The 27,024-nt window shown below is 37.4% G+C and overlaps 2 protein-coding genes across 3 annotated transcripts; both read right to left on the reverse strand.

Annotated features, from left to right (window-relative positions):
* Positions 1–158: 158 nt before the first annotated feature.
* Positions 159–17,116, reverse strand: gk (glycerol kinase). Of its 2 annotated transcripts, XM_063010539.1 has the most exons (20): positions 16,978–17,116; positions 14,376–14,449; positions 14,177–14,283; positions 13,940–14,017; positions 13,571–13,650; positions 12,440–12,577; positions 11,439–11,548; positions 11,017–11,083; positions 9,254–9,289; positions 9,084–9,151; positions 8,467–8,509; positions 8,262–8,342; positions 7,491–7,569; positions 7,284–7,380; positions 7,043–7,127; positions 6,582–6,702; positions 6,334–6,477; positions 6,084–6,170; positions 4,770–4,856; positions 159–3,058 (listed from the first exon to the last, which is right to left on the reverse strand). In XM_063010539.1, the coding sequence occupies exons 1-20, from the start codon at positions 17,068–17,070 to the stop codon at positions 3,048–3,050; spliced, it is 1,686 nt and encodes a 561-aa protein (XP_062866609.1). In that variant the 5' UTR covers positions 17,071–17,116; the 3' UTR covers positions 159–3,047. The 2 variants fall into 2 exon arrangements, with proteins under 2 accessions (XP_062866609.1, XP_062866610.1); XM_063010540.1 differs by lacking the exon at positions 4,770–4,856.
* A 2,094-nt stretch (positions 17,117–19,210) lies between these two features.
* Positions 19,211–26,798, reverse strand: timmdc1 (translocase of inner mitochondrial membrane domain containing 1). Its single transcript, XM_063010464.1, has 8 exons — positions 26,753–26,798; positions 22,381–22,647; positions 21,737–21,902; positions 21,483–21,571; positions 21,318–21,385; positions 21,143–21,221; positions 19,586–19,696; positions 19,211–19,468 (listed from the first exon to the last, which is right to left on the reverse strand). Exons 2-8 carry the CDS (start codon positions 22,620–22,622, stop codon positions 19,324–19,326), a joined length of 900 nt encoding a protein of 299 aa, XP_062866534.1. The 5' UTR covers positions 22,623–22,647; positions 26,753–26,798; the 3' UTR covers positions 19,211–19,323.
* Between the last annotated feature and the right edge of the window lie 226 nt (positions 26,799–27,024).

A 27,024-nucleotide genomic window follows, 5' to 3' on the forward strand; every position in this document is an offset into this window, starting at 1 on the left:
TATGACACATTCAGTATTAATTCTAACCACAATCCCGCACTGAGACATACAAAGAAGTTAACTGAGAAATAATTATATTCCCAAGTGCAGTTTGAAAAGCATTAGCATTTATAAAAACATATTACAAAATGTTCATAGATACACAAAAAGACTGAACGTTAAATCCACCATTTTATTTGCATCAAAATTTCATTTTGAATTGATCACATGCAAATTATACAAAATACATATTTGTACATAACAGGAAAAACACTACGTAAGTCTCAGTCTCAAATCGAGTACTGTGCATTGTATTTTTAGTCCAGCTGACCATCTTGTATCAATATTAAATTACAAATTAATGTGCTTTACCTGACGTCCACTACACCAGGCCAGAACTCCATCCAATAAAATTCCAAAATGTTCAGCCTGTATATCCCAATTTACATCAAGTGTCAGAAGTAGACTGCACCTTGTTAAGGGTGAATACATCACCTGTACTAAAAATATGCATTAGTACACTATTTGAGACGTGGCTTCAGTAACACTGGTCACTGCTATGTGCTATAACAGTGCAAGGGTCAATACAAGTACGGTGGAAAAAATAAATTAAAATACATATTAATATATTAGAAAGTCAAAATTATCACGTTTAAAAAGTTCCTTTTACAAATCTACAGTAAATTACAAAAATGCCCTTTAGTGACACATCACACCGGTTGGTATTGTTTTATATGAAGTGTTTGTGTGGAAAAAAGTAAAGAACAGTGATAATGAGTGGAGAACAAAGTCTTCACTCAAATTTAAACCTAGAAGTTTCTGTAAACTTGGTGGCTTTGCTAGGCAGCACTAGGTTTTCATAGTGCCAATAAATAAAACTGGTCAAAGAATGTACTGGAGGCACACGTGGCATTAGTTTTGAAATGTAAGTACATTAAAGAAATAGAAAGATAATTTCATTTTTTTAATATATATATTTTGTTTATGCATTTTCTCCCCTTTTTAACTTGTCCAATTGCCCGATTGCATCGTGCTTCCTCTCCACTAATGCCGATCCCTGAGAACGAAGCTAATCCACGCCCCCTCTGACATGTGGGCAGCATGCCGTATGCATCTGATCACCTACACTTTGGCGAGTGCAGTGCAGCTCAGTGTTGAGTACGGAGAGAAACACCCTGAGAGCACTCTTTTCTCATCTCTGTGCAGGCGGCATCCATCAGCCAGCAGAGGTCGTAATTGCACCAGTCATGAGAGAGAGAGACCCCATCTGGCTTAGTCCCGCCCATATCTGAACAACAGGCCAATCGTTGTTCATGTGTCCAGCATGTGTTTTTACCGCTGCGCCACCCGAGCGGCCAGAATTTCATTTTTCTAATTCTAATATAGATTTTTAATCTTAAGTTATGTATTTATACTCAGACTTCTATTTCATGTCAGAGTAAGTAGACCCATTCTTTTACAGAAATCTTCTCCTTGCACTACTGAGATGGTGTGATTCTCTTTTACATAAAACATCCTTTGAAATGCACTATAACAGTTTTAAATGGATAACCTACTGTGCGCTTTCAACCATTAGTTCCAAACAGCAAAAAACCTTCTACTGTTGTGAAAAACTGTAGGTGTATTTTCTCTTCTGTAACATTTAGTTGTGATGAAACAGCAACTAAACATTAAGATATGTAATGTATAATAAAAAAGACTAACTAGCATTTAGACAAAGTCCCAGTTTTACTGTAATTCTAGGACTTTTAACCTCAGGATTCACAGTATTTTGAATTAGATTTGACACAGTAAAACACAGTACTGCTTTCAACATGACACAGTTGGTAAAACCATATAAAAGTCCTAAAAACTGTATTCAGTGCCAAAATTCATTTAAATGCTCCAAATCTTGAGCCGTCCGTATATAAACCAATCAGCCAAAGCATTGGTTTTCACCATCCACCAAAAATGTGCAAGGCAATTTCTATTTCATAACAATTGTGCAGAGCACGGTCAGGGATACAGTAAATGTTGGGCTGTGGGTAGTTACTCGTAGTTCACGTGTTGAATGAAGCAAATATGATCAGCATAAACACCTGAGTAACTTTACAAAGGGCCAAATCATTATGCCCATATCACTGGGCTGAAGTTACTTGAGAGGAACTCATAGGCAACCAACAGTGGTCCGAAGAAGGACAAGCCACAATCCGTCATTTGCACTGTACTGTGATGGCACCAAAAGGACATTTCGGTTGTGCAGCTATCTATTACACTAACCACCACCAAAGAGACCCAGGTTTGAATCTCAGCAATGCTAACCAGCTATGGACCCTATACAGACATGAATGGCTATGTCTGAGGGTGGTGGATCCCCAAGCCCTGCAATGAATCGGTGCCCTGTCCAGGGTATTCCTGGTATAGCCACAGTGTTTCTTGGTGAAACTGAATCCAGCGTGACCCTGACAAAGGTGAGCGGTGAAGAAAATGGTACAAAATAAGAATCAGGATGGACTGCAAGATGTGCCACTTTACACAGACAAAAATTAATGGACCTTCTGTCCTAGTACCAGATACCACAGGGACTTCAGGTGACCATTTCTCAAAGCTGTTTTGGCAACATATTAGTCTAGCTGTCCTAATGATTTGGCTAATCAGTGTGTGCGTATAACAATATGGGTTGCCAGATATTTCTGGATGAACAACAATACAGTCGCCCGATCACACAGTTTATAAATTATGGCAACAAAGAAAGGAAGCAAAAAAATCATTTTGTTCAGATGAAGCTGCCAAATATTTCCTCGCATGTACACTGGTGGACTGTGCAAAAGACAATGGCAATTCATTATAGGTACCCAACTTGCCAAATATGGCAACTTCATGTTCTGTAGCCTTCTGAGGTTTCTGTTGACAGATATTTCCAACAAAGTGAGATCAAGAGCTTAGTAGCAACAGCTGGAATGTCCATGACTGCCAGTGGAACTTCATGACAGAGTGACAAGACACTGCACCATCGACGCAGCTGAAGGACGTACCAGGAACCTTAATGTCTTCCATCACCCTCCAACACTGAAGTGCATTCAGGAAGTCTACTTGTGACCTATTCAAAAAAATACAAAATAATCAAGCTGTATGCTAAGCGACCATGCTTAACGCTAGCTATTAAAGCTATAAAAGGAACTGTATGTAGACTGGTGGCTGGTACAGATGGATGTGTCCGTGTCCATATACAGACCCAGATACACTAACTATAGACTGCACTCAAAAAGTTTATATGGTATAAATGTCATGCAGGCACAAGAACAAAGCTGGCTTGTTAGCATTAGCTGTAAATAATGAGGACATCTTCTGGACAGTCCACATATTTTTGATAGCATTGGAAATTTAATTGTAGCCTCATTTAGCAATTCCAAAAGCAACATGTTGGGTCATTTTTATTATAACAGCCAATCACATTAATGACTCAAGAGTTATGCTTATGTTTCATTTTTGGTACAAATCAGCTTGGCTCCAAATGACAATCCTGCTAGGCAGTTGCAGCCTAGCAGCTAAGGTACTGGACTAGTAATCAAAAGGTTGCCGGTTTAAGCCCCACCACTACCAGGTTGCCACTGTTGGGTCCTTGAGCAAGGCCCTTAACCCTCAGTTGCTTAGATTGTATATGATGACAACTGTAAGTCGCTCTGGATAAAAGCACCTGCTAAATGCTGGAAATGTAAATGTTCTCAGATTGAACAGAAGTCACCACAGCGGATCATTTGTCCGCATATTTGATTTGGCAGCTTTTACGTCGAATTACCTTTCTGTACCCTACTATTTATACAGGCCTGGGCAGGCAATAAGAATGCTCTGATATCTGTCCATGATCTGGCTAGGTGCTACCTTACCTTAGTGCCTTCTGTGGCTAGGTTAAACACCACTGGCCTTCTGTATCTGTGAGCCCAGCCCTGAACTCAGGCACTGCCATTGTCTCATACATGTGTCTCATTAAATTACACCACACATTTTTATCCTCTCTCTCTTTAACTGTATATCTATGGGGTTTAAAATTCTTTCAGAAACCTTTTAACCAAATTAGCTTGAATTAGCTAGCATTAACAGTGATTAGACGTTTGCCTCGACTTCCATTTTCTTACCCGAAACCTTTTAATATATGGACCGGACACACCCATGTTTCCACATTTATATTTCCATGCACTCAGTCACACATTTTGCAGTCTGCAACCTGCAGATCAAACTTACTGACTGACATGCAAGCAACGAAAGAAATGAAACGAAAACTAATAGAGGAAAGCTGAAGCCAAATAGTGAAAGAGTTCTGTGCTTTGGAGGAATAATATTGTGTACTGCAGTCAGAGCATTACATTAATATAAGAAAACTGAGTACTTATATCAGTCATTCTCAAACTTTTTGTCAGCTGGGCTGCAACAGTAACAAAAAGCCAATTTATAAAGCCAAGCCACATTTAGACAATCATACTGGGCCAAATATAAAACTGGGACTGTAGCATAGAAGTGGGGGCCACACCTCCATGTGTGGTCTGCAGATTGTGACCCCTGATTTACAAACTTATAGTTATCAGTGATACTATGTAGGATTGTGGCCAAAAAGATATTATAACCAAATATTTAAATAATTATCGATAAAGTATATGCAAGATATGAGAAGAGGGAAAATGGCTTTTTGGTCTTTCAGGTCGTTTGTTCAGCTTGACAAAAAGTTCAAATCTTTCACAGTATGTATTTAACGCATCCAAGCCAAGCACACATGCACAAATGTTGGTGGAGTTTGTCACAAAACACACACTGACCTGTAATATATTTTGCTCCAATTAACATTAGCATGCTACCCAGAATGTAAAAGCCCAGGGGAACACTACTGAAGAAACTAGATTCCTCTGAAGGTTGTCCAAACCCCAGGTCCAATTCATGCAATATTGAGGAAAGAAACAGACAAGGGGAACATGTGAGCAACTATTGATTTTAATATATAAAGCAAATATTCATTAGATTTTGTGTATTAGCCTCAGAAATTATGCCCTGTGATTGTGAGTTATGGCATTTTATGCTGTTAAATATACATTTTTAATGGCATGAGATCACATAGTTCAAACGTAGTGTTGTTTATTTCCCTCATGAAACAGGAGTTGCATACAAAAACAAAGGTTCCTCTCTGGTCAGTTGATATAATTCTGAATAGTCTGGTACATATATTATTAATTTTAGAGTAAAACCCAGAGTATAATTAGCCCCAATGGGGAAACCTAAGTCAGTGCCACTTAAATATCTGCTTGATGCACCAAAATGGCCCAAAATAACACCAGCAGCAATGAGGCCATAGTCCAATTACATGAGGCCCAATAATCTGTTAAGAACTGGACTGAAAGCTCAATCAGAATAGAAAACATTTATGAGGCGCTCAGGGGTCGCATGAAATGAATTTCAGTTTGAAACAAGAAAACTTTGTAAAGGACGTCATTTGGAGCCATGAAAAGAATAAAAAGGGAAATGGAACCGTCTTATTCACAGCTCACTAGTTGCCATGCAGTATTTTCCTCACAATGTCCTGGAGAGAATTAGTTTCTCTCTGCCATGTCTGTGCTTCTATGTTGACTACCTTGTTTAGTGATGGATTTAACCTACTTTTAATAGGTATTTGGCCAAACCAATGTTTTTTCTGGTTTTTACTGCTTGCTGCTGCACTCAAAGATCTGTCTGATTTAATTGTGACCTGATTGTAATGTGACTTGGCCAAAGAGACGAATTGCTTATATAATTTTGCTTATATTATATAGGTCACAATTAAATCAGACAGATCTTTGAGTGCAGCAGCAAGCAGTAAAAACCAGAAAAAACATTGGTTTGGCCAAATACCTATTAAAAATAGGTTAAATCCATCACTAAACAAGGTGGTTAAATACTTAATAATGAAATTATTGTGGACATTTCTTATAATTATTGTTTTAATTTTAATCTTTGCCAGGATGATAAATGTCTGATTTAAAAAATAAGTTGATATGTAAGTGATAGATATCCTAACCTGTAAATCATTTATGTAAAATAGATTTCTTTATAGATTTCTGTATTTTTATAAACATGCATCAGAAAGAAAGAGAGACACAAACCATTTACTATGCTGACTGGCTCTGTGGTCTCCCAGTTCATGGCTCTTTGGACAGCCTTCTTCCAGCGAGCATAACGGAACTCACTCTCTGTTCAGGAAAAGACGATTTCATTTTATTTCTAATTTCATTTAAAGCAAAGTTTAATAAAACCTTCATTACAGGATAAAACATTTCTGGGTTTAAGTGAATAATATAAAAATAATATTAAAATCAACTATTATGCAGATTCAAATAATCAAGCTCTACCCACCCTCTGGGTTGATCTGAGGTTCAAATTTCTCCGATGTGACCTCGCTGAGGTCTTCAGGGTTCAGACTCCAAACGCTAACGCCCTCTGCTGCTCCTGCTGCCATAGCCGCTCCCAGAGCAGTAGTCTCCGGCATGGATGGCTTCACTGCACAAGCATTCAAAACCAGACAATGTTTACTGGGTGTATTGTTCAATACACAAAGCAAGAAAAGGCAGTCATGAGACAGTAGTTTTGATGATATGACTTACCTACTGGAATGCAGAGGATATCAGCTTGGAGCTGCATGAGGAGTCGGTTAGAGGTCATCCCTCCGTCCACCTGTAGCTGACTCAGAGGAATTCCACTGTCCTGGTTCATAGCATCCAGGATCTAGTCCAATTGAATCAGATAGATACGCAAATCAGCAAATCAGATGGAGGGCAACTCATTCTATCATCAACCCTGATATTCAATGTAATTTTATGTCCAGCCATCGGGGCTGGACTTGTTATGGATAACACTACTGCATGTGTGGTTGGTTTTGCTTATCTGTTCATTCTTCAGGAGAGTATATTGTGTACAATATAGATGAATCATCAAAACTGGATGGGCTGCTGTTACCCAAGTAAATTATTTTGACCAATGCATTGACTGTAATTCTGTAACTACTTCTGTGCTAAACACCAAAGAAAACAGCCAATAAGAATGTGAATGTAGAAGCAAAAATTACCTCTCGGGTCTGAAAGCAAACTGCTTCCAAAGCAGCAAACGCCAAGTGACTCTTGTTTGTGAACTGAGTCAAACCACAGATGATTCTGTGTGAAAAAAGCAAGATAAAAACTTCATTTAGAATAAATAAAGAAAGTAACAAGAGCGAGGTTTAAGAACATAAAAGGTTTAAATCTTGATCTTGATAGAATTTCATCTTATAGCACTTAAAAACTAAACCATTTACAAGCGGTTTCACTTACCCTCGGGCGCTCGGTTCCCAGTAGGGTGCGTACAGCCCTGAAAAAGCAGGGACAAAGTAGCAGCCATAAGACGTGCCAACACCAGCAGCCAGTTTCTCTACAGAAAAAAACAGAATGTAAATGATTAGCCAAGACATGTCAGGTGTCAAGGTTGCTTCTTTATTAAATAACATTTCTTCATTGCTCATTAATTAAGGACATACTTACCTAGCTCTTCAGAGCTGTGGATAATCCCAAGATTATCCTTCAACCAGCGCACCACTGCCCCCGCTATGGCAACTGATCCCTAATAAGAAATAATTAAGTGTCAGACAAGTGACTTGGTAATGAAATGGGCAACCCACAAATGTCTGCTTATTTGTTTAAATAATACTGGTGTAATAATACATATATTTTGCACATTGTTTAAATCAAATGGTAAAATAAATCACAAAGAAGTATATTATTATTCTTGTTCTTGATGATTAAATCATTATGAAACACTTAATTTGTCTCACAAAATTCCTATTATTTTAATAATTGTAATGATAAGACTATTAGACCACCCCAACGCTAATGTAAGGGCTGTGAAGTAAAATGTGTTTTAAAAATTGATTTATTAACTAAGACCTAAGAACAGTAGGTAGAGCATTGGACTGTTCATCAAAAGGTTGTGGGTTCAGATCCAGGCTCTACCATGCAGCAAGGTCTAGAGGCACCATACATTGGCAGACTCTCTAAAACAATACTACTGAAAGCCGGTACTGTGAAAGTACATAAATAAAAGTAAACAGCTTACCACCACTGTCTTTATTATAAGAGTAATTAACCCTTATATAGGTTGAGGTTTGGAAACAATAGTTAATTATTAAAGAAAATAAATGCATACAATAGTTTTACTGTTAGTTATAATAAATTGTAGTTTTAGCACTTTAAGGTGCAGAACAAGCCTCTATAAAAAATGAAGAGAGGAATTAAAATCTGCATAAACACTGTTACCTCTAAAGCATAGCAGGCTGGCTTGTCTCGACCCAGTTTATATGCTACTGTGGTTAAGAGGCCATGATCAGACATAACTGGCTAGAGAACAAACAAAAGATGAGGCAAAACTTAAGACAATTAACTAGCACATTCATTTATAAAAAAAAAATTTTTAACACGTATTTACATTATTAAAAAAATATACAGTATAAAAAAATAATACCTTGTTTCCTGTGTTCCTGAGCAGGAAGCAACCGGTGCCGTAACTAAAGAGAGCAAAATATATTAGATAGATAAATGAAATGAATGTTCAACAATGTAAAACTGCTGCTGATTAAAATAATTAAAAAAAAAAATCCTATCTGAATATTACACAATTTCATTCTGATTAAGGAAATTATTCCACATTAACTCTGTTTGTGTGTTTGTCTTGATTGATTAAAAAACACAAAATGAAGCACCTAGCATTGTTAAGGATGCTCATTAGACATTCAGGTCATTTATTTAAAGGGTTTCATCATGCAGGGTTGCTGCTAAAAAGTATCCCCACAGCATCATGCTACCACCACTACATTTCACAAAAAGGATGGGGCCACTTGGCTAGTCTGCCTTGCTAGATATACTCCGTACATACCAAATTAAATGCATTACATATGGCTGATCTATGAACATTACACAGCTTGACTATGGTTTCATATTTCCTACAACTTCTATGATGGACTGAACAAAACAATAATTTAATGGTCTTGTACTTTCTTGCATAGCTGTGTTTTGTGGACAACCATTCTAGATCATTTATCTTTATTTTTTATAAATGAAAAATAAATAATAAACATTTACGTGTTTTTAGCCTGGCCGTCTTGAAAGCACATCTGTCCCACAAGAGCAGCAGACTGGTCCCCTAGACACTGAAGAAGAACATAAAGTACATCAGTCTCATCGTACAGCACAATCAAGTTTGTAATAACGTTTCTGTAAAACAGGATAAAAAGTACTGAAGTTCTATTCACCCCTGATATAGGAACACCAGTAAGTGCACCAGATTTCTGTAAAGAGAAAAAAAACACATCTAAACATTTTAATACATTTATTGTGTTTTTACCCTTTTTCTACAATTCAGTATTTTCAATTTCTCTTGTGATTCCTCTGCTGCTTGCACCACCCCCACTTTGTCCAAGGAAAACCACAGGGTGCAGTCGCTGTCCACTGTTCTTTACACTAAGAGCCCTACTGCATACAGAGAGTCACGCTAAGCTCCATGTAAATCCCATACCACTAATGTCAGCACCTCAACCAGATACGGAGGTCGCATTAAGCCGTGGCAATGAGGTGAAACCCTTTACAGCTTTTTCCCCAGCAGGCACGGCAAATAATGTCTGTTGGACGATTGGTCAGGTTGGTAGCACCAGTGACATTCAGCTTTGTATAGTGGAGAACTAGCATTTTAGATTACTATGCCAGTCGAGCAACCTAAAACAAACATTTTACATCAGGATATTCCAATGCCAGTTTCAATTTGTCACAAAATAAAAGGATTTGAGCTTACTTAACAGGGAGTAACAAATTGGCTGATAAAATGAATTTGAACACAAATTTAGACATCCTTTCACATTGGTTAAGCATGTCATATAAATCAGCACCCTTATTTCTAGCAAAATAACTGTGAATTTTTGTACAAAGCTGTGAGCATGCAAAGGAGGAAAGGACCACAGTATAGCCACCGGGTCAGAAAAGACCCCTAAAAAAGCAACAAAAACCCAAAGGTGCTGTTTACAATGACAGCTAACAGATAACAGCAGGTGAAGTCAGGTCCTAAAACCAAGCCAAAGTGTGGTATAACAAGACAAGTTCAGTCACCCAGTACATTTCCAATAATATTTTGATATTCGACTTCAATAATTTAGTAAGCAAAGCAAAAATATACAGTAGGGTATAAAAGTCTGAATCAAGCAAAAAAAAACATAGAAATTTTAAAATTCACGAGAACTGGAACAGCCCAGACTCTGAAAGACTAAAAGTGGTATCTAAACTAGATTAATATTATTACATCATTATTACTACTGTTATTAGTACAGATGAAGGAAAGTAGGTAAATTACTATTATGTTGTAACAAGCATTTCTGTCTGAACTGTTATGAACTGTATACAAATTAAACTAAGTTGTTTTTGAAGTTTAACCAAATATTAATCACACTGCCACAACATTTTTACAAAGAAAGTGGCTGCAGAACGTGTCACACTTAATAAAATCTCAGTAACGTCTCACATGGAATTGTCTTTTGTTACCTTTCCTACCAAGTGAGTCAATATGCCAGGGATTAAAATGATTAAGTGATGTTTAAACCTTACTGTATCTTTGCTTGGATAATCAATTTGACCTTTTGATTGAATACTGGAAATGCACTGCTAGATGTAATGAGATATCTAAGCCAGTCAGGAAAGGGGGGGGGGGGAATCTGCAGAAATGACCATGTCAGTAAAAAGAATTAATCAAGTCCTACTCACCAGACTAGAACTGATTTTCTATCAGAGAGCCCAAAGAAATAATACACACAAGAATCTGAATGATGTAAAAAGGACCCTCTACATAAATCACTCTACAATTATTAAATCCAACCAGGAAGAAAATGATGAAAAATGATAAGTATATGGGATATTTTTAATACAAGGTCAATTTTCCTTTAGGGTAATACATATGGTGTCAGAGATACAATAGAAAAAATGCTTAAATAATGTTACTGAAACACAGAAAGGATTTTCTGTCTGAGCTTACCATTAAACCGTAGATCTCAGATGAACTCCGCACTTTGGGCAGAATTTCCATTGGTATACCAAAATAGCTGAAACAAAAACATAAACCACTTTCAAAGTCTATTACTTATTTTTTAGGTAAACAATGTATTTATTTTAGTCATTGCCAATTCCCAACTAACCAATTGTCACATGACAGCTACCAGTAAGAATAGCTGAAAAAAAGCTACTGCCTCATTTTAAACTGCTGCTTATGCAAAGTCATCGGTCAAATCAATGTGCATGAAGGAAGTCACTGTCCACTCACATAGACACAAACACAAACAGACTCCTGGGATCATCCATTTTTACTCTGACTGATAATAATATAAGATAGCACTTAAACACAAGAATGGTATTTTAATGAGTGAAACAACGGAGGTACCATGTGTATGTGCACCTTACTTGCAGAGATCTGGGTCCCAGTCCATAGTGTAAATGTTAAACAGCATGGTCCTGCTGGCATTGGTCACATCTGTGACATGGACCCCACCTTTCTTTCCTCCTGTTAGGCACTAAAAAAAGATTGAGCATAAGACAATAGCTGACAGACAAATGTTCTTAAAGATGTCCATGCTGAGTGGGCAGGCATGTGGATAGAAAAAGGAGAAAAATGATCACACTACCACAATTATAATGTAACATTATTAATCTTATAATTATTATTATAGTGCAACAAAACTACTATGAAATATTTCTAAACTACAAATGTGTGTAACAGGATTTCAGTATTCAGCAAACAATTATGTTTAATTATTATATGATTTGAGTCATAGGACAAATTGCAGATGACAAAATAAAACATAATAATGCAGAATCATTTTAGGTATTTAATTATGAAGATGCAGCTGATGAACACATTTTGTTTGTTTGCTTATTTGGATTTTAACGTCATGTTTTACACTTTGGTTACATTCATGACAGGAACGGTAGTTACTCATTACACAAGATTCATCAGTTCACAAGATTATATCGAACACAGTCATGGACAATTTAGTGTCTCCAATTCACCTCACTTGCATGTCTTTGGACTGTGGGAGGAAACCGGAGCTCCCAGAGGAAACCCACACATACACGGGGAGAACATGCAAACTCCACACAGAAAGGACCCAGAGCTCCCAACCTGGGGATCAAACCCAGGACCTTCTTGCTGTGAGGCGACAGTGCTACCCACTTAGCCACCGTGCCGCCCTGATGAACACATTCTGATGAACCTGCCCATCATTCTGCATTTTTTATGGTTTGTAGATGAGCCCTTGTCTTGCATTGCTTGTCTTTTTAATTTTTCAAAGCCATCAGCCCTTACGTGGTTTCCTCACAACTTTAAAGTATATACATGTACTGTATTTACTTACAACCCAACACAGAAAACAAAAGATAGCACACTTCTACAAGTCTGGTCTTACCCATATAAGCCAGGAGTCAATGGTACCGAACATGGCCGTGTGTGAAAGTACAGCCTTGCGGACCTCATCCACGTTGTCCATTAGCCAGCTGAGCTTCACGGCACTGAAGTATGTGCTGATAGGAAGCCCTGTCTTATGCTGAAAAATAGAATGTGATGACATTATATATGCATAAGATAGTGCTTTATAATGTAAAGATGTACATGCTCTTTCTTTCTAGCCAACTGATATGCAGCATCAAGCTAGTTTGACTATCCAACCCATTATACAAATATTATATTCATAACAGTATAACAAACAGTATGAACAGTTAATTAGGACATCCTTCTGATATCCTTATAGTGTAGACATCACCTTACCCACAGGTACATTTTCCCTCCTCCTGCAATATTTGTGAAATAGGTGTGTCCACAATGGCCCGAACAGTTGTGTGCTTGGCTGTTCGTACAGCTTAAGCCTTATGTCCCTCCCTCCTTTTAGTCATTAAATTCAAATAAATTAAGTTGACATTTTGAAATTTAACACTTGTTAAATAAATAAATCAGCCATGACCAGCATACTTACTTGCTAACATATCAGCAATGATGTTCAAGGGGCTTAAAAAAGTGTTCAATGCCTAAACTGTTTGTTTTTTACTGTGTCAGATTACACATTTTAAATATAGTCAAGCAAGGTTGTCAGTTGCATTAAATCAAAACTAAAAGATGAGAACAAAAAAATATGTATACTTAATACCAACATAAAAAGGAAAAGATATGGAACTACTGCCTAGGTCATGGTGTCCAAAACTGAGTCTTTACTGGAAAGAAAAAATGTCTTTAATAGCTGCCAAAAGTGACCCATCAGTTGTCTCCATTATTCCTTACATTTGGCGTATCTAAACAAGGGGAATACATACTTATATTCTAGTTTTTGAGGTCTTATTTTAAGTGAAAACAGCGGTAATGACGGCCTTTCAAATAAAAACTACAATTCTGTCGCACGCATCAGTTTTAGATGTGCCAATTGGCACCGGATTGACACTGAAGATAGTGGCACATGGTAACAAACTACAAACTGGTGCTTGGATGGATGAACTGGGTTGTCAGTGTTTAACACTGAACTTCATGTTTTTGACTGAACTTTTCTTACCTTCAGGTGGTTCTTGTTTCTGCCCGGTGTTTTGCTGATTAATCTCTCCACAGTAGACTGTGTGCGCAAGTCCAGCCACACTGTACAGGTAAAGATTAGAAAGGTAGTAAATTAGTCAGTAAAAAATCAGTTGGTTTCCAATCTGATAAGCAGCGTGAGGTGCCCGACACATGCACACCACTGCACAACCCAAAAAACCCAATACTGCACAACACTGATTCCAGCAACGCAACAAAACACAAAAATCCCAATCAGACATATTAATATGAGCTAGAGTCTATATAATTTTGTTACATTGTTAATATTTTCATTCTGAAATTTTGTAGTGATGTTTGGGCAACTGCACCAATAAAATATTAGTGTACTTACCAATTGCATTGTAAAGCGGCTCGCCAGTTTCCTTGTCCCAGACCAAGGTGGTTTCTCGTTGATTGGTCACACCAATGGCTAAAAAAGTTTAATAAGTCAATTACTAATACAGTCATATCAGTCTTGTAACTGAGCAAATTCCCTTTGAAAAATTAAATGGAATCAGGGAAATGTTGGATTTAAAGTTTTTCAAATAACAGTTGAATGGGAAAACACTACAAAAATAGTGATGTATACCTTTGATGTTGGAGATATCAATGTTGAGCTGGGTAAGCTTCTCACAGGTTCGATCCATGCACTCATAAACAGACTGCAAAATTTCTTTTGGGTCTTCTTCCACCCATCTAAAGAGAGGAATTAATTTACCACATGAATCTTTTAAAAGGGTTCACAACCAAACTTCTGAAGAAATGTTTAGCAATATTTTAATACTCACCCCTCCTTAGGGAAACTTTGTTGAATCTCAACTTGATGGTGACTGAGAAGCTCTGCTGTTTTAGCATTAAAGACCTGCATAAACAGCATCACACAGAGAACAATAAATATGGGTGTCAGTATTGGTTACATCTACATGTCACCTAATCACACTCAACATATAATAGGAGAAGCAGGGCTGGAGAAAGATGATCGAGGATTTAAGAATGGTGGAAGTAACATCAATAACTTTGATATGGGAATGACAACTCTCTTCAGGAAGTTAAAGAACAGGTTGAAAAGATGGAACTTGCACTCAATATCAAAAAGACAAAAATCATGAGAACAGGAAAGACTAATTTCTTTGCCATCAATAGAGGAGATGTTGAGTTTTGCCTGATTGGATTAATTATTATCAGAAAAAAGGATTCGGCAGTCAAAAAATACAACACAGACCGACACTTGGCAGATCAGAAAAAATAAAGGAACTAGAAAGTATCTTCAGATGTTAAGATTTTTCTCTCCAATCAAAGACCAGACTACAGTCTTTTCTGTGGTTCTTATGAATGTAAAAGCTGGACAAAAAAGCCAGACAAGAGAAATATTGATGTCTTTAAACTTCAATGGTAACAAAGACTTTTGAGAATAACTTGAATGTCAAAGAAGACAAACAACAGAATCCTCAACCAAATGAAACGTAACTAACCTCTTACTTGAAGCCCTGTTAACTAAAGCTCTCTTATTTTTCTACACATTATGAGAGGAACCAATTAATCGGAAAAACAATTATGACTGGAAGAGTTGAAAGTAAAAAGAAAGAAGACAGCCAGCAACAAGATGGATGAATAAAATTAGAGGAACAATAAACATGCCATTAAGAAACCTAAAGACACAAAAAGAAGGCAGAAAGTTCTGGATCATGTACTGGTTAAGATCTTTTTTATTGGAATTCTAGAATCTATCAAGATGGAAAACTGGTTTACAATAGTTAGCTAGTTCTGTAACCATGACAAAGTAATCTATACCAGAGTACAGATGTCTTTAACATAAAATAGTTATTATAAAACGGATAGTTCCGGTCCTAAAATCTGATTGGCTGAGCCGCGTTCGAAGCCGTTGTAAAATCCCCGATAAACTCACACCTATGACCACCTCACATCATTCCATATTAATACGCCACTGAATCGAAAAAGTTAATGTTATTTTCGCCCTCATGTTGCCTAGCAACACTGTTAATCGAACTATTTTGCGTCGCGGAAGAATGCTTTATTGTAAGTTTATACACAATAAATACATTTATGAATTAAACATTGTTGTATTTATTATATTTTATGTTGACCGCCGTTTTATAAAAGCAATAAGCCACTCGAGGCCGTACGTTACTGCTATGATTTTAGCACGGGGAAAGAAGTTTTAGGCACTCCGCTTCGCGTCGTGCCAAAACGTCATCCCCGTGCTAAAATCACAGTAATGCACGGCCTCTCGTGGCTTATTGCTTTAATAATAGTAGTCAAATTTATATAGACAGCAAAGAAGGTCACATCGTCCATATTGTATCAAGTCTCTGGTAGCTAGTGATGTGTGCCATTGTGTTTCTGTACCTACAGGCTGTCAGACCTTTTGTATTTACTTTTGAAATGTGAACTATCAGGTTCTGCTGCTTCTATGGCATTCTATGATACTCAGTCCAGTGTAGTAGGAGTTTTTACAAATAAACTTTTACAAATGACCTCAATCAGGTTGGCTATTAGTGGTGATTAAATCAAGCAAGTTTTCTAAAAACCTGACTCTTTTAAAGGCAGCAAAACAGCATCTCCAACTTCAGTAAACAAGGCAAGAGTCAGGCGTTCTGATTGAAGATCGAACACTGTTTTGCACTGTTCCCTTCTTCACAGTGATGTTTTCTAAAACTACATGCAGTCTGATTCCTAACAAATGATAATATTTTACCACATTTTTCTTCTAAGGTGTGAGGCAACAAACTTTGCACTTAAACATGTAATCTATTGAGTTTTAACCATAAAAGCTGCCTCCTGTTTTCTACATAGTGTGTAGCTGTAAAACTCGTACCAACATACAGGGTTGGCTTTCCTAAATTCCCTCCTCTTAGGGGTGTGGGTGGGTGTTGTCTTGCACCTGAAACATTCCTTGTGCCCATTTTTTTTTTTTTATCAGAATGTAGGCTGATCACTGAAGATACATGATGAAGCATTGAATGAATGAATGAATGAATGAATGAATGAATGAACAACAATGGCAAATCAGGACATGGCTGTTCATGCTTGTTTAGTGCAGTTTACCAACTAAATACCATGACAAATAGAAGTCGTGATGTCCATAATTAGTTATGTGCTGATTAGGACACAGCCACACACATGCTAGCTAAATAAAGCTCCCCAGATCAATAAGATCGGTGGGTTCGAGTGACTAAATGCTGTTTTGTTTATGTTATAAAAACACTTTAGATCATATGGTGTTAGGTTTATGTACACATGCCCAGCCTAAACCCCTCACATTGACATTTCTGTGATCGTCCACGCTTACAAGGGCACTTAGGACTTCTTCCTCCAGCTATCGGATTAGCCCTGCTCGAATCTACCAAAACAAATCAGATGCGCACTTACCAGGAAGCGAGTGGAGCTTGTGCCCTGGTCGATGGCCGCTACCAGAGGCCCCAGTGTGACTCTGCTGGACGATGCCGCCATGGTGCCATTCATCGGGGAAAGCAGGCGGTCGGGTAAGCCTGGGCTAGAGATCGCTTCTGATCCGGCCGGCATGGGAAGACTGACACAAGTGCGCATGCGCGGCTCATGACACACTGACGCAAGACATAATACGAGGAGCCATGCAAATGACTAATGAGGGCAAGGCTACTGCGTCAAGCGTGATGTGTGTGTATATGTTTTATCAAGTCAGGTGGGTACAGGTGAGGCCCGTTGGACTGGTTGCAAAGCAACAAGTGTAGTAAGGTGTAGTAAATGTAGACTGGCCCGGCCTATAAGGCTGACGGGCCCCTTCAGTGCACAGCCAATCACAATGCTGGAATCTGCTGGACCATGTATTACGAAGCAGAGTGCATAGCTGTTGCATTACAGAGGGGTGCGTGGTGAACCTCAGCCAAAAGGGAGCCAAGCTTGAAACTGTTTTATGTAGTTTACTTGAAACACATCCAAAACACCTCAATATATTGCATCCACTGAAATATAAAAGTATTGATTTACGTACAAGGTGACATGGTGGGTAGCACTGCCACATCATATCAAGAAGGTCTTAGGTTTGATACCCAGGTGGAGAGGTACGGGTCCTTTTTTGTGTGGGTCCTCTTTGTGTGTGTGTGTGTGTGTGTGTGTGTGTGTGTGTGTAGTGGCGTAACTAGGAGCTCATGGGCCCCAGTGCAAAAAAAAATTTGGGCCCCCTCAACAAAAAAAAACAAATAAAATAATATATATATATATATATATATATATATATATATATATAAATAAACATTGAGAAAGTACTGTTTGAATAATAGGCTTATTCAACGAATGTGTGATTAAGACAAATAATAGATTATTGTGAGATATAGGGAGCAAAGTATACTGGTTGTTTAATAAAGCTCATGATAAATGCTGCAGTGTAAATGTGTCAAATCAAAATCCAATATATAAAGAGTGAGGACATATTTACATATCCAATAACTCAACATGAAATATTTGGTTTAATATCCAAAACTCTATTAATCAGTCTTCTGATATGTGTCTTTCGTGCTACTTCGTGCGTCTTCGTGCCCTTTCGTGCTACTTCGTGCGTCTTCGTGCCCTTTCGTGCTACTTCGTGCGTCTTCGTGCCCTTTCGTGCTTTTACGTTCTCCGTCGCGATTCTTTTCGTTTAATTTTGATAATTTTGTTGGAAGTTGATTGACTCACACATTTATATTGCAGCACTGATCATGCTCTGTATTAAACAACCAGCATACTTCTCATCAGTTGCTGATTTAGCAGGAAAGTTTTAAATGGCAGGACCCCCCTCTACCAGGTAGATTTGTTTCCCCACAACGTTCAATTAATTCATGGCCATAGTCTTGATGCAAGTATAGTTTGTCCCCTTGGTGGTGGTGTTGAGCTGTGTTACATCTGATCTCATGTTGCGCGCGGAGCCCTTCTGCTGTCACATTTTGATACAAACTGTCATTTTAAGCAGTTGCACAAAGGGTTACAAGCTCCTTTTTAGCTTTTTGTTTCTAATTTTAAATAGCTTTTAAAAGCTTTTAAGAACTGTATATATTAAGTAGCATATAATATTATCTGGTCCTCAAAAGCAACTACAGTGCGCACATGCATATCAGAACTGGACCATGGAGCAGTGGAAGAAGGTGGCCTGGTCTGGTGAATCACATTTTGGTGCCTAATATGTATTTACATGGTAATGGGGGTCGATTTATAGACAGAAAAATAAACATATATTAAACTTAACACTTCTTGCTTAAGATGTCACCCTTAATCAAACCAAAACCCCCAGGTGACTGTGAGTATATGTACTGTATGTACTATTACTGCATTTTTTTTTCATGCCACTTTTGTAAGGGTGCAATAATATATAATCCCCATCATAGTTTGCTTATATGTTCTATTACACTATACAAAAGGGAAATGTGAAAAACTTGGGGGGGGGGGGGGGGGGGGGTTGTGCAATCCTAAATGAATGCCCATGGTTTTGGAATGGAATGTCCAACAAGCTCATGGTCAGAAGTATCTTTTATACAGTCTGAATGGTATTTTTACAGATAAAAACTTTGGTGATGATCAGTAACTGGTCTAAACCAAGTGTGGAATTCTACATGAACCTTGACTAATTTCCTCACATACACATGACCTGTTCCATAACATGGCACAGTTTTAATAATCACATTAGAGCATTAATTGAATATTCTGTAAATTAATTTTTTATGTAAAAAGTCCACAATGTTATTCAGTCTCTCAGAATTCTTGTCATTGGCTGGAAGAACCCTTGCCCATGTCTTCATTCCTAGGCTGACTAAGCAGCTGTTGAATTCGATTAAGGTCACCCTCCGTGTCCTGATCCTGTCCACTAAATTCACCAATCAGGTCATCAGTAAGCTGTAGACGTGAATTCCTACGAAAACAGAAGGAAAGACAATGACTTGCTACTGCAAAAAACGTCTCAAGAGCATTGAAATTCAGGGTATCAGTAATGTTTTATATTACTATTTGATAGAATACGATAACATACCATTCAGCCACCTTAAGCTCAAACAGTTCTCTGCACTCACGCCTTCTTTTTTCACGCATAGTCTCTCCACTCAGCTTCTGTAGGCCAACGATTAAAGCCCCAGCAGGCATGCTGTAAGAAACAAGAATCTTGTAAGCTACATTGAAAGGCTGTATAGAAGTGATTCTCAGCTTTGCTATACTGTTAGCACGCTCTCTGTGTAGCTGTACAGTTACTAATTAGAGCTATTTTCTTTTTTCATCCACAATGTGTGTATATCTCAATCTAGTCTTTTAAAAATTGACACTTTCTGATCACATGACATGGTTGGTTATATATTTTTGGTTGGTTTTAGTCCACCTTTTATTCAACTTAGTCAATTTCCCCTCTACAACTCCTCTGGAACTTGAACTACCCCTATGCTGGTCTAGAAGCGTCACAGACTAGTGACTACCCCAGTCACATGTGCAATTACTGTTTGCTTCTTTTACACCAGCGAGCAGTGGATTCTCACTGATGTGTTTCCTATGTGTACCTCCACTATTTGTGCTGGCACCGCGACCAGACAGCAGAGGCTGATATTGCAGCAGCAATAATGAATGAGAATCCCTCTCTAACTTATGCGTCCTGAGTGTCTGCAGTTTCAAACACTGGGTCTAAACAGCCTCAGGTCAAGGAAAAAACTGCCAATGTGAAAACACCCTTAGTATGAAAAAAAAAAACTAACAAAGGTTAGTTGAATTTATTTGAATAAAAGTTTGTGACTAAATACTCAAAAATATTTAGTGGTGCACCTTGTGTTGATAGTGAATCAGTATCTGACTGCATTTAAGTCTTTTTTTAGTATGATCAATGTATTTTATGTAAGTTTGTGTGATGCTGGTAGTGGCATTGGCCAATACTCAGAGCTTGTGGTATCTAAACAATACAGAAAATAAAAGAATACTGAGACATGTCCATCCAAAATTCATGTCAGACCATCACTGAATTACCTACACGAGTCCCTCTCCAAGTACTGTGCTATTTAGAGCGTGATGTGCCAATTTGATTAGCCGCTGGCTTTCATTTTGCTGCCCGCCTCGCTGCACCTGGCTGGGCACCGAGGATGTTTACAGACAAGGCGGGCGCTCCAGGTGCCAGTCAGCACAGCAACGCCAGCACTGCCAGGCACACTGAGAAAAAGGACTATTGGAACAATGTGAGAGAAGCAGATAATGCCAGGCAGAGGTGGAAAACACGAAGCCCTTATTTTAAACCAGTCCAGAGCTGAGATAAACCAAGCCAGTAGTAGGATTGAAAAAAACAGTGCAGCTGTTGGATTAGGCACTCATGCTGCTCTGCCCCGAAGATCTAGGCCTTCTGCATGGCACATGGGTACCTCTGGCAAAGTGTGTGTGTGGGGAAGAGGGTTGCTAAGAGGGCGCAGCTGGTCAACAGAAAGCATGCAGACAGGGGGGTGGGGTGTCACTGTGTGGGTGTGTAAAAGAGAGAGCAGAATTTCCCCAGAGCAAAAACTTCTCCCAAGAGTGAGTGACAGCACTGTAAGTAACACAGTCCATCAATGGTAACTCAACTTACCCCAATGCAGCTCCAATAGCTGATCCTGCCACCAGTCCTCTGAGTCCGAGATTCAACCGGAACAGACCTCCAGTCACAGCTACACAAACAACAAAAGGCCTAAATCATTTTGTTGTGCATTTACATCAAAACAGCTGTGGAGAATGAATGGAATGTAGATAGTGGGAACACTAACCACCCGCCACTCCGAAATGGCTCAAGGCGTTACTGTCTCCATACACAGAAAGGCCAGTGCTGACAGTGCTGTTGAAATGCATGGTAGACAACAGACATGCAGATTTACTTTATAGCCGAAATCTGTAATATTCAAATTAAAAAAGAAAAATGTTGAAGGACTCACTTAAAAAGTGTGACGAAGGCAGCCATCCTCCAGCTCCACCTCCAGCCGTACCTCACAAAGCCTCGGATGGCTGCATTATGGGCCGAACGCTAAAAATGGCAAAAAGACATGCATTATTCACACCGTCCATATAAAAGCAGAATTGTCTTTAAAATACCGGGATATCAGTCAACGTCATTTTTTTACAACAGTTTGATATAAAAATATCTATATCTTATCAACTTTATCAAGTGTTTGATCTCGGTTTTCCTCACCACTGCTTCCACTCTGCTACGATAGATCTCAGCCTGGTTTAGCTGAATGAATCTCTCTCGTGAGTGTCGGGCTCCAGGTAGGCCTCCATAACACAGGCCCACCAAAGCTGCCGTTATAGCACTTTTAGCCACGCTCCTCACCTCGTCCGAGTATGGCTGACCATCCCTGGGGGAAAAAAAACAGATCGATGACTTATTTAGTGCAAAGTGAAACTATCTAACACTAAAGCCAGATCATCTTAATTGTGTAACACCAGCTCATTATATGCTGGCTGGACTTCAACAGTTCACTTCCAAAATTTGACATTGGGCATGTCCAAAAGACTGCACAGTCATTCAATATGGTTTATAAGCAGAATCAGTAGTGCTCATACAGATCAATTCTCATTTGAAAAGCACAGAAAATAATTTTGTTTTGTTTTAGTAAATAATTAGTGTAAATACTAAATTTTGACAAACTGAATGACTAATTTTCTTTTCATTTTCACATTTAACCAGTTTTATCCTGGTCAGAGGTGTGGTGGGTCCAGCTTCCCCTGAATCACTAGGCGCGATTCAGTAGAACATCCTGGACAGGATGCCAATCCATGCAGGCAAGCCAAGTTGTATTTTCCATAGAAGAAAATACCAATAGTGAAACAAACCTTCTGTCGAACAGATCTTTAATGCGGTCCCATCCTGTGTCTGGGAACTCTGGCTTGCCCAGTAGTTTGGGTAAAGAGTCAAGATTGGCCTGTGGTTCAGCAATGTCAGCTGCATGGACTTTGGGAAAGACGAGTGTAAACAGAGTCCTCAGCGGTCTAGTCGGAGAGATCCCAGTGCAAGGTGCACCCGCGTCTTTTACTCCACATGTGGATATATGTGTAAGTGGGGCTGCAGGGGGCATCACGCATCACTAACTTGTTCAATCACTGGGGAAAACATATGGTCAGATACAGATACAGTCAGTAATATAAGGACATGCTGTATAAGTACTGATATAGTCAGTAATATAAGGACATGCTGTATAAGTACTGATATAGTCAGTAATATAAGGACATGCTGTATAAGTACTGATATAGTCAGTAATATAAGGACATGCTGTATAAGTACTGATATAGTCAGTAATATAAGGACATGCTGTATAAGTACTGATATAGTCAGTAATATAAGGACATGCTGTATAAGTACTGATATAGTCAGTAATATAAGGACATGCTGTATAAGTACTGATATAGTCAGTAATATAAGGACATGCTGTATAAGTACTGATATAGTCAGTAATATATGGACATGCTGTATAAGTACTGATATAGTCAATAATATATGGAAATGCTGTTTAAGTACAGATACAGTCAGTAATATAAGGACATGCTGTTTAAGTACATATACAGTCAGTAATATAAGGACATGCTGTATAAGTACTGATATAGTCAGTAATATAAGGACATGCTGTATAAGTACTGATATAGTCAGTAATATAAGGACATGCTGTATAAGTACTGATATAGTCAGTAATATAAGGACATGCTGTATAAGTACTGATATAGTCAGTAATATAAGGACATGCTGTATAAGTACTGATATAGTCAGTAATATAAGGACATGCTGTATAAGTACTGATATAGTCAGTAATATAAGGACATGCTGTATAAGTACTGATATAGTCAGTAATATATGGACATGCTGTATAAATACTGATATAGTCAGTAATATATGGACATGCTGTATAAGTAGACACAGTCAGTAATATATGGACATGCTGTATAAGTAGATACAGTCAGTAATATAAGGACATGCTGTATAAGTACTGATATAGTCAGTAATATAAGGACATGCTGTATAAGTACTGATATAGTCAGTAATATAAGGACATGTTGTATAAGTACTGATATAGTCAGTAATATAAGGACATGCTGTATAAGTACATATACAGTCAGTAATATAAGGACATGCTGTATAAGTACTGATATAGTCAGTAATATAAGGACATGCTGTATAAGTACTGATATAGTCAGTAATATAAGGACATGCTGTATAAGTACTGATATAGTCAGTAATATAAGGACATGCTGTATAAGTATAGATACAGTCAGTAATATAAGGACATGCTGTATAAGTACATATACAGTCAGTAATATAAGGACATGCTGTATAAGTACATATACAGTCAGTAATATATGGACATGCTGTATAAGTATAGATACAGTCAGTAATATAAGGACATGCTGTATAAGTACATATACAGTCAGTAATATAAGGACATGCTGTATAAGTACTGATATAGTCAGTAATATAAGGACATGCTGTATAAGTACTGATATAGTCAGTAATATAAGGACATGTTGTATAAGTACTGATATAGTCAGTAATATAAGGACATGCTGTATAAGTACATATACAGTCAGTAATATAAGGACATGCTGTATAAGTACTGATATAGTCAGTAATATAAGGACATGCTGTATAAGTACTGATATAGTCAGTAATATAAGGACATGCTGTATAAGTACTGATATAGTCAGTAATATAAGGACATGCTGTATAAGTATAGATACAGTCAGTAATATAAGGACATGCTGTATAAGTACATATACAGTCAGTAATATAAGGACATGCTGTATAAGTACATATACAGTCAGTAATATATGGACATGCTGTATAAGTATAGATACAGTCAGTAATATAAGGACATGCTGTATAAGTACATATACAGTCAGTAATATAAGGACATGCTGTATAAGTACTGATATAGTCAGTAATATAAGGACATGCTGTATAAGTACTGATATAGTCAGTAATATAAGGACATGCTGTATAAGTACTGATATAGTCAGTAATATAAGGACATGCTGTATAAGTACTGATATAGTCAGTAATATATGGACATGCTGTATAAGTACTGATATAGTCAGTAATATATGGACATGCTGTTTAAGTACAGATACAGTCAGTAATATAAGGACATGCTGTATAAGTACTGATATAGTCAGTAATATAAGGACATACTGATATAGTCAGTAATATAAGGACATGCTGTATAAGTACTGATATAGTCAGTAATATAAGGACATGCTGTATAAGTACTGATATAGTCAGTAATATAAGGACATGCTGTATAAGTACTGATATAGTCAGTAATATATGGACATGCTGTATAAGTACTGATATAGTCAGTAATATATGGACATGCTGTATAAGTACTGATATAGTCAGTAATATAAGGACATGCTGTATAAGTACTGATATAGTCAGTAATATAAGGACATGCTGTATAAGTACTGATATAGTCAGTAATATAAGGACATGCTGTACAAGTACTGATATAGTCAGTAATATAAGGACATGCTGTATAAGTACTGATATAGTCAGTAATATAAGGACATGCTGTATAAGTACTGATATAGTCAGTAATATAAGGACATGCTGTATAAGTACTGATATAGTCAGTAATATAAGGACATGCTGTTTAAGTACATACACAGTCAGTAATATAAGGACATGCTGTATAAGTACTGATATAGTCAGTAATATATGGACATGCTGTATAAGTACTGATATTGTCAGTAATATATGGACATGCTGTATAAGTAGATACAGTCAGTAATATAAGGACATGCTGTATAAGTACTGATATAGTCAGTTATATAAGGACATGCTGTATAAGTACTGATATAGTCAGTAATATAGGGACATGCTGTATAAGTACTGATATAGTCAGTAATATAAGGACATGTTGTATAAGTACTGATATAGTCAGTAATATAAGGACATGCTGTATAAGTACTGATATAGTCAGTAATATAAGGACATGCTGTATAAGTACTGATATAGTCAGTAATATAAGGACATGCTGTATAAGTACAGATACAGTCAGTAATATAAGGACATGCTGTATAAGTACATATACAGTCAGTAATATAAGGACATGCTGTATAAGTACTGATATAGTCAGTAATATAAGGACATGCTGTATAAGTACTGATATAGTCAGTAATATAAGGACATGCTGTATAAGTACATATACAGTCAGTAATATAAGGACATGCTGTATAAGTACTGATATAGTCAGTAATATAAGGACATGCTGTATAAGTACTGATATAGTCAGTAATATAAGGACATGCTGTATAAGTACTGATATAGTCAGTAATATAAGGACATGCTGTATAAGTACTGATATAGTCAGTAATATAAGGACATGCTGTATAAGTACTGATATAGTCAGTTATATAAGGACATGCTGTATAAGTACTGATATAGTCAGTTATATAAGGACATGCTGTATAAGTACATATACAGTCAGTAATATAAGGACATGCTGTATAAGTACTGATATAGTCAGTAATATAAGGACATGCTGTATAAGTACTGATATAGTCAGTAATATAAGGACATGCTGTATAAGTACTGATATAGTCAGTAATATAAGGACATGCTGTATAAGTACTGATATAGTCAGTAATATAAGGACATGCTGTATAAGTACTGATATAGTCAGTAATATAAGGACATGCTGTATAAGTACTGATATAGTCAGTTATATAAGGATATGCTGTATAAGTACTGATATAGTCAGTTATATAAGGACATGCTGTATAAGTACTGATATAGTCAGTAATATAAGGACATGCTGTATAAGTACATATACAGTCAGTAATATAAGGACATGCTGTATAAGTACTGATATAGTCAGTAATATAGGGACATGCTGTATAAGTACTGATATAGTCAGTAATATAAGGACATGCTGTATAAGTACTGATATAGTCAGTAATATAAGGACATGCTGTATAAGTACATATACAGTCAGTAATATAAGGACATGCTGTATAAGTACTGATATAGTCAGTAATATAAGGACATGCTGTATAAGTACATATACAGTCAGTAATATAAGGACATGCTGTATAAGTACTGATATAGTCAGTAATATAAGGACATGCTGTATAAGTACATATACAGTCAGTAATATATGGACATGCTGTATAAGTATAGATAAATTAAGTTATATATGTACATGTGTTGTGTTTTTACCTGCTGCTGGAATTGTAAAGCGCTCCTTCAGCATCTGCTTCAATGTCACTCTGTTTATTTCCTAACATGCTGGTTCTCTGCCGCCACCCAGCGACTGGAGGATAATCTCCAGGATAACTTTTACATTCAAGGTCGCGGTGGGTACAGTTCACCGGGCGAAAGGTAGGAAACATATATGGCATTTTTTGTATCTTTAATTAACATGAGAAAATAGACCCGAACCACTTGCGACAATCACCATCACAATAATTGTTTTTGGTTTTATATCTGCA

This window comes from Trichomycterus rosablanca, chromosome 15, assembly GCF_030014385.1.
Source record: "Trichomycterus rosablanca isolate fTriRos1 chromosome 15, fTriRos1.hap1, whole genome shotgun sequence".
NCBI classification, from domain to species: domain Eukaryota; kingdom Metazoa; phylum Chordata; class Actinopteri; order Siluriformes; family Trichomycteridae; genus Trichomycterus; species Trichomycterus rosablanca.

What these genes read in the sequence shown, in the direction of transcription:
- gk (XM_063010539.1), bottom strand. Translation starts at nt 17,070, where the DNA reads ATGAATGGCACCATGGCGGCATCGTCCAGCAGAGTCACACTGGGGCCT. An exon ending in CAGCCTGCTATGCTTTAGAG is followed by an intron (nt 7,570 to 8,261) that starts GTAACAGTGTTT and finishes ATTTCTTATTAG; the next exon opens with GGATCAGTTGCCATAGCGGG. An exon ending in CCACAGCTCTGAAGAGCTAG is followed by an intron (nt 7,381 to 7,490) that starts GTAAGTATGTCC and finishes TTTTTTCTGTAG; the next exon opens with AGAAACTGGCTGCTGGTGTT.
- timmdc1 (XM_063010464.1), bottom strand. Translation starts at nt 22,622, where the DNA reads ATGCCCCCTGCAGCCCCACTTACACATATATCCACATGTGGAGTAAAA. An exon ending in GCTATTGGAGCTGCATTGGG is followed by an intron (nt 19,697 to 21,142) that starts GTAAGTTGAGTT and finishes TGTTTCTTACAG; the next exon opens with CATGCCTGCTGGGGCTTTAA. An exon ending in GAGCTTAAGGTGGCTGAATG is followed by an intron (nt 19,469 to 19,585) that starts GTATGTTATCGT and finishes CTGTTTTCGTAG; the next exon opens with GAATTCACGTCTACAGCTTA.